The following is a 15,051-nucleotide window of genomic DNA, read 5'->3' on the forward strand; positions in this document are numbered from 1 at the left end:
ATATAAGATGTTTTTGTAGGTTAAACTAGCCTACAAAAACTTCTTATATTTTGATACGGAGGGGGTATTACCAACTTGTCTCATGAGTACAATCATCTAAAGATAGCTCAAGTGCTATTGGGGATCCTGAACTGATCCAAGTCATGGTTCTCCCCTCACTAGCATATGGCAATTCTTTTTGTTGCCAGTGATTGCAATTGAGGAATCAGAGCATACTTGGCCACCCTCTTGCTCCCAACAGTGCCACGAGCTGTGCGGTGTCTTCGACGGTTAGTTCTCCCAAGTACTCCGGTCCAAACACGTTGACCACCGCAATATCAAACCTGATCATGGCTTCGAGACATGTTGTTTTGGACATCCGGAGGTACTCGTCCCATGAATTTGCCCATCGTGCCATAGGCAAGCATCCTCAATGCAGCTGTGCGCTTCTAGTAACCAAATGATCCATTGTTTCCAACGACATCCTTTTTCAAAATGAAGTAGTCATAATAGGGTCGGGCACCAATGTAGAGATGATCGAACACAGTTCAGCTCATCCAAAAACGACGATGAAAAAATGACTTGAATAGCGCACGAGGGACAAAGTAGCCGTCAATTAGCATCATATGCCCACGTGCCCTATTCGGATTCATCACCCGATGCCCCTTGATTTTTCCTTGAAATTGAGAACACGCTCCTTCGCATGTTGGGCATTGTCAATAACTACAAGTATCATCGTCATTTCATCCTCATATGACGAGGACGAATCCATGGACTCGGTAGAACTGCTCCACGACCGAATCCATCATATGTGCTTCAAAGTAAACAAGAAAAACTTCAATAAATTTGGCTATAACGTTTGAACGAACATTTTTTCGGGCGTGGTGTCCACCATGGACGATAATGTGCGGGGGCGGAGGGTGCCTAGGCGGCGGTTAGACTAGGGGTGGAAGGGAGGCATAGGCAAGTCGGGGTTGGCGCCTGGGTGGAGCGGGGGAGGTCCTGCAAGGCCTGGACTGCGGAGTGGATGGTATAGTGACGACACGGTCTTGGACTACACGGACACAAAGCAAGGCCGGATGGACACAGGGAGAAAAGCAGGGCTCCGAATTGTTTTTTTGTGTGAACCGGGGATGTCGGAAGCCTACATGGCGGCTGTTCGGACGTCCACAAACGTCCCAGGTTGGCCTCCAGTATGCGAGAATTTGGATTTGCAGACTGATGGTGAATGTTTGATGCACCGTGTTGGATGACACAACGTGTTCGAACCGTGATATTTAGCGGCATTTGATGCGCCGCGCTGAAGATGTCATTAGTAAAAAAGAACCATTAATAAGTGGAGTAGATTAATTGACTCTCGAGATTTTATGGGAAGTACGGAGGAGTAAACAATTGCAAGAACATTCCTCTCCATCCGTCGAAACGGGCCCGTGAGGAACCGGCTTCCGACCTTTTTCACCTGGCCCAGCAAAATCCATATCTCACTTTCTCCTCGCGCAGTCAACGCCGCCTGCACTCCACTCCCACCCCCGACCATGGCCGCCATCGTCGAGCAAGTCATGGGGTGGTTCCCCGAGGCCGGCGGTGCCCAAGCCATCGCAAAGCCCCCCTCCCTCTCCGCCGCCGCTGGCTACGACGGCGAGGACCGCGTCAGCGCCCTCCCGGACGATCTCCTCCGCAACATCGTCTCACGCCTCGTCCTCAAGGACGCCGCCCGCACCGCCTCCCTCGCCTCCCGCTGGCGCCACCTCTGGAAATCAGCCCCGCTCGTCCTCCGCGACGTAGATCTGCCCCGGCCCGCGGTCGGCCGCGTCCTCGCCGACCACTCGGGTCCCTTCCGCGGCGCCACCTTCGCCCGCTGCCGGTTCGCGTACCACGGGCGCGCGCTCGCCGACTGGCCGCGCCTCCTCGCCTCCAAGGGCGTCGAGGACCTCGTCCTCGTCGACAATGTCTGCGACCCCACCGCCGACACCCTGCCCCTCCCCGCCGACGTCCTCCGCTGCGCCTCGCTCCAGCGCCTCTTCCTGGGCTTCTGGACCTTCCCGGACACAGCCGGCCTACCCCGCGGCGCCGGCGTGTTCCCCTACCTCCGGGAGCTCTACATGTTCCTAATCACCATCACCGACCGTGGCCTCGACTACATGCTCGCCTGCAGCCCGGTCCTCGAGACCCTCGCGCTCATCTTCAACAAGACGCCCGAGCGCGTCCTCCTCCGCAGCAAAAGCCTGCGGTGCGTGCTCCTCTGGTTGTCCATGGTGGAGGGGGAGGTCGCCGTGGTGGACGCGCCGCTCCTGGAGCGGCTCGTCCTGTTTGAAGCGCCTACTGGAGGTTCTGGTGAAGGTGATGGGGTCCTGGTGAAGGTCAAGATTGCTTGTGCACCCAAACTGCGGGTCCTCGGTTACTTGGAGCCAAGAATCCACCAGCTGCACATCGGTGACAAAGTCATCAAGGTACTACCTTTCCATCACTCGACTCATGGAGTTGCCAACGATGCATAATATATCTTGATTGTACATTCTAGAGATGCATAATGTATATTCTTTTGGTGCATGGTTCGGTCAGTGCAGCCTAACACAAGGGCGAGCCCGAGCACCATGGTTCCAGGCGTCAAGATATTGGGCCTGAAGGTTAACTTTGGTGCCTTGGAGGAGGTCAAGATGCTGGTCAGCTGCCTCAGGTGCTTTCCCAACGTTGAGATACTGCACATCGAGGTGACACCCAGTATATATTCCACACTCAGTTGTTCAGTCATCCTTCAACAGAAGGCCAGTTGGCTCTTCTCCTGTGTTATCCATCTGTAATTGGATTGTTATTTTCTAGTCTGCTCCAGCCGATGGACCCACTGGACGGCACCTTGCCAAGTTCTGGAGGGAGGTCCGTCCTGTTAACTGCATCAAGTCACACGTCAAGAAGGTCTATGTCCATGAGTTCCGCGGCGATCAGAGTGAATTTGAGTTCATCAAGTTCATTGGCAGCAACGCGCAGCAGCTGCAGGCTGCACTGGTTGTGCTGACCAAAGAAAAATTTGATTCGGCGGATCAGGCTAATGAGCTGACACGCAAATTGGGGGATCACACCTATCACCCATGGGCCGGTAAGGATGTTGTGCTGCTGGTGCTAGGGCCTAATCCAAAGGACGGTGTTTGGAGGCGGAGCTTCCGGAAAGCGTCTGACCTTACCGTTGATGATCCGTTTCATTGATGAACCTGAGGTTGGCTATATTTTTCCATGACCTGAGCTCTTTTGGAGAATCACTGGTTGTTCGACATGCAAGGCACTGTTGAGTATTTAGGCGTCTATGTTTGGTCTTAACCAAGGCATGAATCTTTCGGCTATCATGACTCTATGAGTATCTGAAAGTGTTGAAGCTAGTAGTCCTATGGTTCACTCAAAAGATACCGTGACCTATCATTTTATCTAATGCCTCTGTGTGTGTTCTAAATGTGTGCCTGCTTTCTAGCACATCTTTTTCTTTGCCTTTATATGATGGCACCTCTATTAATTTGAATATGATCAGATAATCATAGTCTTACATGGAGCTAGGCTGATGTGTTATCTTGTGCATCCTGGTGATCAGGATAACAAATGCTAGGTAACTCTGCTTGTGATTTCTGGGGTGCAGCATCCAGTGCTAGATGTTTCTGACCTGCCCTATTATGTTACTGAGTTGCTGCATAAGCCAGTTATCTTCGGTTTTGGATCTACCATGTTCTTTAGTGTTTGAGCCAGGCTAGGTGACGTAGCTTAAGTGAAAGTTTACACAAGGATAAGTAGAATCTTGTTTTGTTGTTTGTCTATGTGTTTGTATTTTGAGTTTGATTGGATAGTTTAGCCATCAATTCCTCAAAGTTGCCATGCATTTGTGTTGGCTTATGCTCTGCTATAGAATGGGGCACTGAGCGGTGAGCACCGCACCTCACTTATCTTGTGAATTTAGCAACCGAGCTATCCTAGCTTCTGAATCTCACAGGAAGCACATATATGTACTGATTACTAGCGCACATAGGTACATATGAGTAAAAATTGTTAGTATCAATCAGAAACCATATAGGTGCTTAGTGACACTGCGCTGTTGTGATTTACTTTCTGCACCAGAAGAGACTTCATCGGGAGTTACAACTACAACGTCATTAAGCATGCTAAACCTTTGTGTTATACACATGTGGAGCCTCAACGAAAGTCCATGCTTTGTCTTTGATGTTGCACAGAAGTTATTTCTGCAGTAAGAAGCTTCCGGAGGGCATAGCTTCAAAGGTAGGGTAGCTATGCAACAAAACCATTTTGTCGAGGTAGAAACTTTTTCCTTTCAGCGATCAGAATGCAAATGCTTGCAGCTTCAGAAGGTGGTAGTGTCTTCATAAGAAGATCATCTGGTTCCCTATTTGGAAGTTCATCGAATTACGTCTAAATTTCCAATTTCCAACTCTTTCTGGTTGATGTTTATGCTTCACACCCTTTCCCGCCCTTTTGCCTGAGATTGCTGCTGCTGTTGTTGATAACCTAACATTACTAGTAAATTGTACGTGCTTTGCATGTCATTTAAATATATATAAAAGCATGGGAAAATACATTTGAATATGTATTTCCTTTCCTAGAATCAACTTGGTTCTGAGCTCTCTAGAATTGAGATACTAGTTCTAGTTCCTTTTTATTAGAAGTATCAGATAAGCATATGGATAAATGCTTCTAGAACACATGAGATGGTAGAGTTGGGGACTTGGGGGTTCACAACTTGTGAACGATCCATATGTGTCCGGGCCTCATGAAGTCTGAAACAATAGAATGAGCTTAAATACCATGTAAATGGTAGAGTTGGGGGTTCACAACTTGTGAACTTGTGACATAAGACTATTATGGTTGATCAGAAGTACGTGTGGTGTCATAAAATGGTTGGTGCAGATATGGTCATTGATGTAGTTTGCCGATTGTGGATCTGATCGCTCTATTTTTTATTTTATTTTCTTCTCGCCTACATATAGCTTTGGTCTTATATGACTTTGCTATTTTGTGGTGTGTTCTTGTGTGCGTGCGTTAGTGTTGGCTGTGTGCATCCTAGCTATGCAGAGGCCGGGTGTGCTCATTGTGTTTGTATCATCTTGATGCTTCATTTTGAGTCAATAAAATTCATCCTTTGTCGAAAAAGAAGTACAACTTGTGACATAAGACTATTATGGTTGCTTTATTAACTCAGAGAACATTTACATCGTTCACAAGTTTGTTGCCAATGCAGTCCGGGCCTCGTCAACCCAAGTATGCAGTTTCAAAAAACAAGTATGGTTTTCAAAGGCATAATTCCATGAAGAATTCTCCAACAACATATCTAACTTTATGTGAAACTTGTACGTAGTTTCCAAAGCCATATAGCTGGTATGTTAGAACCTCCCGAACTTGTTTTAGAATTTGCATGACCCCCAAACTTATGTATCCACTCACAAAGAATGTTTTGTTCCTGTTTAGATTTTTTTTGAGACAATGTTCCTATTTAGATACCAAGCAAAGAAATCATAAAAGGCTACATAATTTAGAGGGATTTGTAAAATTCTCTGACGTCACGGTAAAGATATCATTTGCCTGGTGTATTGCCCCCTTCTTTTTTCACGTCAAATTTTAACAAAGCATTTAACTAACAAAATATCAATGTATGTCACGAAAGATTATACCGTTGAATTCGTATTTAAACATAGTTTTTTATAATATATTTTTCTACATTTAATTTATATTTTATTAGTTATAATTATGATGACCCTAAATACGAGGGTGCCAATAAATCAGGATGCAGGTAGTATTAGCTGCTCGTGCAACACTGCAACGTAACATTTTTTGATCAATAATAAAGTCAGCAACTTTAGATATAATAATGGTCTGTCCAGGGGGCTCTTGATCAACCGGAGATAGCATCGGTAGAAGTAAATAATTGAAAGAACATTCCATTCCGTCTGCCGAATGGGCCCGTGGGACGCCGCTTCCAACATTTAGCTGGCCCAGTAAAAACCCTATCTACTTTCCCCTTTCTACTTCCACTCCAGTCGCCGCCGCGCCTCCACTCCACTCCATTTTGCTTGTCCCCTTCAGTCCGCTCGCCGCCGCGTCTCCACCCCACTCCTCTCCGCTCAGGCCATGGCCGCCATCGTCGAGAACGTCATGGGCTGGCGCCCCGGCGGTGTAAATTCCGTGGCAAGTGCCGCCTCCCTCGCCCCCGCCGTTGACTACGACGGCGAGGACCGCATCAGCGCCCTCCCCGACGACCTCCTCCGCAGCATCGTCTCACGCCTCCCCGTCAAGGACGCCGCCCGCACCTCCTCCCTCGCCTCCCGTTGGCGCCACCTCTGGCGCTCCACCCCGCTCTCCCTCAACGACGCCGACCTGCCCCGATCCATCGTCGCCCGCGTCCTTTCCGACCACCCGGGCCCCTTCCGCGCCATCCACATCACCCGCTGCCGGTTCGCGTCCCACGAGCGCGAGATCGCAGAGTGGCCGCGCCTCTTCGCTGCCAATGGCATCCAGGACCTCGTCCTCGTCAACGACGCCGACCTCGCCAGGTTCCCCCCCGACGCCGTGCGCCTCCCCGCGGACATCCTCCGCTGCGCCTAGCTCCAGCGCCTCTTCCTGGGTTTCTTCACGTTCCCGGACACCGCTGGTCTCTCCCGCCGAGCCGACGTCCTGCCCCGCCTCCATGAACTCAGCATGTTCACGACCAGCATCAGCGACGGGGACCTTGACTACATGCTCGCTTGCAGCCCGGCTCTGGAGAAGCTCGCGTTCGTACTCAGCTGTACACCCGATCTCATCCACCTACGGAGCAGAAGCCTCCGGTGCGTGCTCCTCTGGATTTTCTTGGCGGACGAGGTTGCCGTGGTGGATGCCCCGCTCCTGGAGCGGCTCTTCTTGCTGGAAGCGCCCCGTGGAGAAGGTGCTGAGAGTACTATGATGATCAAGATTGCTCATGCGCCCAAGCTGCAGGTGCTCGGCTTCTTGGAGCCAGGATTTCACCGGCTGCAGATCGGCGACAATGTCATTGAGGTATAGACTTCCCAAGTTTCCATGATTCCATGGATTGCTAATCCCTAATGTGTATAGAGAGGCAAATAGAGATGCATGACATATATATCTGCTTCTTTTGGTGCATTGTTCTGCCATTGCAGCCTGGCACAAAGCCGAGCCCAAGCACAGTGCTTCCAAGCGTCAAGATATTGGCATTTAAAGTTAATTTTGGTGTCATAGAGGATGTCAAGATGCTGGTGGCCTACCTCAGATGCTTTCCCAACATTGAGACGCTGCACATCGAGGTGAATCAAAGTGCCCCATGCATTTATTCAGCCGGTTATTTGGCACTCATACCACTATTTATTAGCACTGGAAATTATTGCTTCTTGCATTATCCATCTCTAATTAACCATTTACTGATATGATGTTCCAGTCTTTACTGAACCCAGTGGAAGTGGTTATTTGGCACTCATACCACTTTTTATTAGCAACGGAAATTATTGCTTCTTGCATTATCCATCTCTAATTAACCATTTACTGATATGATGTTCCAGTCTTTAACTGAACCCACTGGAAGGAACCATGCCAAGTTCTGGCAGGAGCTCCCTACTATTGAATGCATCAAGTCCCACGTCAAGAAGATGGTTATCCATGAATACAGAGGGAACAAAGTTGAACTTGAATTCCTCAAGTTCATCTCCACGAGAGCGCAAGAGCTCCAAGCTTTGTATGTTCTGCTAAACAGAGAGAGTCTTACTTCGGTGGCCAAGGCGGAAAAGATGACAAGCAAATTGGTGGCTCTCTCGGGTGTTCCATGGGGCTGTGATTGTAAGATGATGGTGCTAGGCCCTAAATATCAGAATGAATGGAGCATCCAGAAAGCATCTGATCTTACCGTCGACGACCCTTTTTTCCATTGGTGAGTTTGTGGCTGGCTATATATTTGCATGAACCAAAGCGTTTCTGGGGGAATCATTTGCTGTTCTACATATGCAAGGGCACTGTTTAGTTTGTAGGCAAGGGTATGTATGTTCTTGACAAAGAACATGAAGACTTCAACTAGAGCACGAGTACGCGTGGAAGTGTTGATCTGGCTGTGCTATGCTTCATTCAGAATGGACCGTATTATGTAATGCCCCTATGTTTGTTCCTAATGTAGTAAAAGACTAGTATCAGGATGCCAAACGCTGGCGCTTTTATTTCTGCTATATATATTTCGTAGCAGCCTATTTATTAGGTGTTGCTTGGTAAGCCAGCTAACTTTGTTGGATCAAGTATATAGTGTATATGTTCTTTACTCTATCGTTCCAGTCAGCCTAGAGCTGTTGATCAAGTAGCACTTAAATCAAGCTTAGGTAGAAAGAACGATCTGCCTTCTTGCTCACCCACATTGAGCTAATCTGCATATTGACCACTTTTCGCCCAGATCGTAACACTTCACTAGACCGCCGCCAACACAAGAGCCATAGCCAGTCGTGCGCTGGAAGAAGAGCTGGAATTGTTTTTCCTTGCCGAGGAAATTTCCCAGGATGCTGTATTCTTTCACGTTTTTGAGAATGGAAGAAGAGCTAGAACCGTATAGCCGTAACACTTAACTAAATTGCCTCCTTGCTGAGGATGCTGTAAAAATAATTCCACGGTTTTGAGAATGGAAGAACAGGCCCAAGGCAGATGTTGGCATGGTGATCCTCGAAGCAAAGGCGTCTATCAAAAACCTCCATCTAATTGGCTACAAGGCAAGTTGCGTACAGAGCAACTTTCTTTGATTTAACCCCTTTTTTGCTGTATTGATTCACTTTTTTAATTTTCCGATTTTTATTGTATTTATTTTTTTCAAAACGGAGGCAAAAGATTTGCCTCATCTATTTTTATTGTATTTATCACTAGCTTAAAAACACACACTAGGAAACTCTCCTGCTGCTTTCGGGTCATTATCGCGCGGAAAAATTATTTGCCCGTGGAAGAAGGATAGCTAACCTATGAGGCTATGATTGCTTGCCAGGTGCCGACTGCTCCATGCTTGTGGCCGCAAATTCGCCAAGCTAGTCAAGGTCCCACGCCACATAAGAGGCTATACTCCAGCGAGCAAACGTAAGCCTGTAAGTAAAACACTCAGACGATGATAATACTCACTTCAGACAAAGCATGACAGTGCCAACTTCTGAAATCTGGGCCAAACACTCTCGAGTCTATCGCTGGTGAGAATATCTTTATATAGGTGACTGAGATGCAATGGCAGCATGCAGCTACCATCAACATTGCCCACAGCTCCTCACGCAGCCAACATACATTACACAGATGCGAGCATCGAGTGACATGGCCCGTTCATGCATTCCGGTCATGCTCATGGCCACCAGCTTGCTGCTAATGCCGTTCGTGGCTGTTTCATCTCCTGCTCCGAGCAACAACACCGACCTTGCCGCGCTGCTGGCTTTCAAATCCCAGTTGTCCGGCCAAAATTTGGCCGATAACTGGACAACTGATGTGTCCTTCTGCACCTGGACCGGTGTGTCGTGCAGCCGGCGCCACCACCAGCGTGTCACCGCTTTGGAGCTGCCGGACATTCCCCTCCAAGGAGAGCTCAGCCCTCACCTCGGTAACCTCTCTTTCCTCCACACCCTCAACCTAACCAACACAAACCTCACCGGTTCCATCCCAGCTGACCTTGGAAGATTAGCTCGTCTTAGGTATCTTGGTCTTGGCCACAATAGCCTATCGGATACAATCCCATCTACCATTGGAAACCTCACCAGGCTCCAGTATCTGGTCCTAAGTTTCAACCAGCTCTCTGGGCAGATCCCCACTGAGGTGCGAAACATGCGTAGCCTTACGTTCCTCTCTCTCCAAAGAAATTCCATTACCGGCCTCACGCCAAATTTTTCATTTGATAGCACACCTTCACTGAGCCACATCGATATTCGGAACAATAGTCTGTCCGGCCCAATACCATCTGGTATTGGCTCCTTGCTCCTGCTCCAGGTTCTTCGCTTGAACTGGAACCTGCTCTCCGGTCCAGTACCTCCTACCATCTTCAACATGTCTAGGATTGTTGACTTGCGTCTGGGGCACAACAATCTAACAGGTCATATACCTAGCAATAGAAGCTTTAGTCTCCCCATGTTGCTAATACTTAATCTTTATGAGAACAAATTCGAGGGTCAAATTCCATTGGGCCTTGCATCATGCCAGCACCTTAGGGAACTTATCATTCCTGGAAATCTATTCGTGGATGTGGTGCCGACATGGCTGGCTTCGCTACCACGGCTTACTGCAATTTCTATGGGTGGCAATGCCCTAGTTGGCCCGATCCCACCTGTGCTTGGAAATCTCACCATGCTCAGCGCACTTGACATCGCAGACTCCAACTTAAGCGGAGATATTCCTGTGGAATTGGGAGAACTGAGACAACTCACTTGGCTGCACCTTGCAAACAATCAGCTAACAGGTCCCTTCCCAAAATTTCTAGGAAATTCGACAAAAATGTCTTCCTTAGATTTGAGTGTCAATCAACTGACTGGACCAGTACCGTTAACACTTGGAAATAACAGGCCTCTTATCGTTCTCTATATTCAAGAGAATCATCTCCAAGGGGATCTTAGTTTCTTGGCCAGCCTTTGCAATTGTCAACAACTTCAAGTCCTTGTCATATCGAATAATTCTTTCACTGGGAGTATCCCTAGCTATTTTGGTAACCTCTCGACTAACCTGGTAATATTTGGAGCAGATAACAACCGTTTGGTTGGTGGGCTTCCAACAACACTATCAAATCTTACCGGTCTTCGTGTGATAAGCTTTTCCAACAACTATCTTACCAAAGAAATACCAGAATCCATTCTTAAGTTGGAGAATCTCCAGGCACTTGTTCTCTCTGGAAATAGAATGGCTGGCCAAATCCCTGTACAAATTGGTATGCTGGGAAGTATCGTACAGTTAATACTCAGGGACAATATGTTATCTGGCTCCATACCAGATGCCATGGGAAACCTCACCATGTTAGCTGAGGTTTTATTATCTTATAATCATTTATCTTCGACCATACCATCAAGCTTGTTTTATCACAGGAACCTTATGAAACTAGATATGTCATATAACTCCCTAACTGGTACATTACCTTCTGATCTTAGCCATATGCAAAATATGGACTGGATAGATCTTTCTAGTAACCTCTTGTCTGGTAGCCTTCCAGGTTCATTTGGACAGGTTGCCATATTATTAACCTACCTAAATCTTTCGCACAACTCATTTAAGGGTTTAGTTCCAAACTCTTTCAGCCAATTAACCAACTTAGAAACACTGGACCTATCCTCAAATAATCTTTCAGGTACGATACCAGACTACCTTGTTAACTTCACTTACCTTTCTTCTTTGAACCTCTCCTTCAATAGGTTAGAAGGGCAAATACCAAATGGAGGTGTTTTTTCGAACCTCACCTTACAATCTTTGATGGGGAATGTTGGGCTATGTGGCGCTCCTCGTCTCGGACTGTCACCGTGCCTGCACAAGTCTAACTTGACTTATAGTCGACACATCCACAAGTTTATACTCCTGGTTGTCATCATTGGAGTTGGTGCATTTGCAGCCACCATTTACCTAATGATCAGAAAGAAAAATAAGAAACATTCTTATGGTACGACTTCTACTAGCATGACTGATCTGATCAGCCATAGGTTAGTATCCTACCATGAGATTGTTCGTGCCACTGAAAATTTCAATGAGGACAACCTACTTGGTATTGGAAGTTTTGGCAAAGTTTTCAAGGGCCAACTAGATGATGGTTTTGTGGTTGCAATAAAAGTGCTCAATATGCAAGTCGAGCAGGCCGTGAGGAGTTTTGATGCTGAATGTCAAGTGTTGCGCATGGCTCGACATCGCAACTTGATACAAATATTGAATGCGTGTTCCAGCCTGGATTTCAAGGCACTGCTTCTTCAGTACATGCCCAATGGTAGCATGGAGACACACTTGCACAACGAAAATAGGGAACCACTAAGATTCATGCAGAGATTGGACATTATGCTTGGCGTGTCAGAGGCAATGGAGTACCTGCACCATCATCATTTCCAAGTTGTCCTGCACTGCGACCTGAAGCCTAGCAATGTGTTGTTCGATGACGACATGACGGCGCATGTTGCCGACTTTGGCATTGCAAAGTTACTTCTACGTGATGACAACTCCATGGTTTCAGCAAGTATGCCGGGGACAATTGGGTACATGGCCCCTGGTATGTACTTGTTATGATCACACAGGAGCAATTTATTTGAATAGATAACCATCATTTATTGGTTTGATTAATTAATTATGTTGATTTTTTGGCTTGATCAGAGCTAGCATTCATGGGAAAGGCATCACGAAAGACTGACATGTTCAGCTTCGGGATCATGTTGCTTGAAGTCTTCACAGGGAAGAGGCCCATGGACGCTATGTTCGTCGGGGAATCTAGCCTCAGATGGTGGGTTTCGCAAGCATTTCCAGCAAAGCTCGTTGATGTTTTGGATGAGAAGCTACAACAGGGTGAAGAAATGAACCTTGCATTCCATCACCAAACAATTAATACTTCTTCGTCGACATCCTCCATTGCCTGCAATGGAAACTTTCTTGTGTCGATATTCGAACTGGGTCTAGAGTGTTCGGACGACTCTCCTAGTCGGAGGGCAAGCATGAGCGACGTGGTCGTGAGGCTCAAAAACATTAAGAAGGATTACTTTGCTTTCATGGTGGCAACTCAAAGCGCGCAACAACATTCATGAGATACTGTTTTAGTGCATCTATGTAGTGCATAATTTTCAGTTTTCCACTAACAATATTTATATGGTAGTTATTTTAGGAAAATAACAATACACCGGTGGAAAGAGGATTTTCTGCAACTGGTTGCCGGTGCAAGTAATATTCTCTCTCCTCTTCATTTTTTTTCTGATTCTCAAAAAATGTGAAATGATTCAGGAATGTTAGTAATGCTATGTAATGCTTACTTGTAAAGATTCGTCCAATAATGTAATGATTTGTGATTTAGATAAAAATGACAAGATATAAATGAATAGTGTGTTTGTATCTTGAGTTTGATTGGATAATTCTTGAAAGTTGACATGCCTTATGTATTTGTGTTGGCTTGTGCTCTGCTATATAATGGGGCAGTGAGCACACGCATATTCAGTTATTCACTGATTACTTGCGCACATAGGTACACACGAGTAAAAATTGTTAGCACCAATCAGGAACCGTATAGATGCTTACTGACACTGCCTGTTGTGATTTACTTCCTGCACGACAAGAGAGTTCTTCATTCATGGGTGGCTGACAGGGCATCTTCAGTTTAAGCTGCCGTTGTCGTTACTATGTGGCTTGAATCTGAATTTGCACTAAAACTGGTAGTGAAGTTCTTATTTTCGTCTGGTTTAGATCCCTAGACCTTTGTGTCACATGTGGAGCGTCAACAAAAGTCCGTGCGTTGTCTATGATGTTGCACAAATGTTATTTCTGCAGTAAGAAGGTTCCAGAGGGAATAGCTTCAAAGTTATTTCTGCAGAAGCTTTTTTCCTTTCAGTAAACAGGAATGCAAATGCTCCATTTGCGGCTTCAGAAGGTGGTGGTGTCTTCATAAGAAGATCATCTGATCCCCCATTCGGAACTTCCTTCGGAATTTTGAAGTCTTTCGGGATGATGTTTATGCTTCACACCTTTTCTCCCCTCTTTTGCTTGAGATTGTCGCATGTTTTGGCTGTTGCTGATAACCTAACATTATATATGAGTTGATCCCCATGTGTGTGTGCCTGAAGTCTGAACTATTGAGACGATCATTCGGTTGTTTGCCATGTTTACTTGTGCCGATAAAATCTCAGAAGTTGATTAATTGGTGGTGACTTGTTATTAACTACTCCCTCTGTTCATAAATATAAGATGTTTTGAAATATGAACTACATATGAACTGAAATGAATGAACAAACACACTAAAACGTGTTTATAGACATCTGATTCACAAAAAAGTTAGAACATCTTATATTTGTGAACGGAGGGAGCAGTTAAACTCCGAACTTGCCAGCCAAATTCAGGGTGGACGTCTGATTCCTTCCCTTCCCACCACCGCCCTAGTATCTGTTAGATGTGTATAGTCTCTCTTCGGTACATCCCCATTGTATAAGGGGTTTCTTGCACTTTACCACACATGTATATGTAATGGTCTGCTGTCTGTTTACTGTGTCTTTCTTGGTGGCTCTCTTATTGCCTGGAAGACAAAGAAACAGACTGCAGTTTCTCGCTCGAGTACAGAGGCTGAGTTGCGAGCCATGGCTATGTTGATGGCTAAGGTGATCTGGTTACGGTGGTTACTTGAGGATTTTGGTGTGTCTGCTACTACCTCGACTCTCTTACTGACAGACAGTACCGGTGCTATCAGTATTGCGCGTGACCCGGTGAAGCATGAGCTCACCAAGCACATAGGTGTGGATGCCCACTTTGTGCATGCTGCTGTGCAGGATCAAACTCTCGCTCTCCACTATGTGCCCTCTGAGTTACAGTTGGCGGACTTCTTCATAAAGGCACAGACTCGAGCACAGCATGGTTTCCTTCTCTCCAAACTCAGTGTTGTTGATCCACCATGAGTTTGAGGGGGGGTGTTAGATGTGTATAGTCTCTCTTCGGTACATCCCCATTGTATAAGGGGTTTCTTGCACTTTACCGCACATGTATATGTAATGGCCTTTGACCCTCAGTGAATACTAGTTGCTGATTATCCAACAGTATCATCCCCTTCCCACCTACCTCGCTGCCAGGAAAACCCTGCTCGGACGGGGTCATGCCTCCTTGCGCCACAGGAGCTCTTCGCGGCGGCCATTTTCTTTTTCGAGAGTACGCCTAGGCGTACCATAGCTTTATAGAAGATAGAATGTCAAATACAAGAAAATTAGCACTCGCTGCGAACAACGGGTGTAGCTCACACCACACCCGAGAAAGACCAAAGACGGGCACCACCGCAAAGCAAACTACAAAACCAGAGAGCCTATCCTAAGATGAAACACAACACTGCGTCACGACCGACGCCGATCACCTCCAAAGACCACAACTACCGCAGAGCTTCTCTTGTCGACGCACCAT

The 15,051-nt window shown here is 46.6% G+C and overlaps 1 protein-coding gene across 1 annotated transcript; it reads left to right on the plus strand.

Annotated features, from left to right (window-relative positions):
- The first annotated feature begins 1,417 nt into the window (after positions 1-1,417).
- On the plus strand, positions 1,418-13,615 carry LOC123145383 (uncharacterized). Its single transcript, XM_044564785.1, has 12 exons — positions 1,418-2,429; positions 2,547-2,690; positions 2,800-3,073; positions 4,075-4,201; positions 5,708-5,758; positions 6,237-6,518; positions 6,717-6,999; positions 7,122-7,265; positions 7,518-7,882; positions 8,966-9,062; positions 9,232-12,184; positions 12,286-13,615. Exons 1-12 carry the CDS (start codon positions 1,515-1,517, stop codon positions 12,708-12,710), a joined length of 6,060 nt encoding a protein of 2,019 aa, XP_044420720.1. The 5' UTR covers positions 1,418-1,514; the 3' UTR covers positions 12,711-13,615.
- The last annotated feature ends 1,436 nt before the right edge of the window (positions 13,616-15,051 follow it).

Source organism: Triticum aestivum, chromosome 6D (genome assembly GCF_018294505.1).
Source record: "Triticum aestivum cultivar Chinese Spring chromosome 6D, IWGSC CS RefSeq v2.1, whole genome shotgun sequence".
Taxonomy (NCBI): domain Eukaryota; kingdom Viridiplantae; phylum Streptophyta; class Magnoliopsida; order Poales; family Poaceae; genus Triticum; species Triticum aestivum.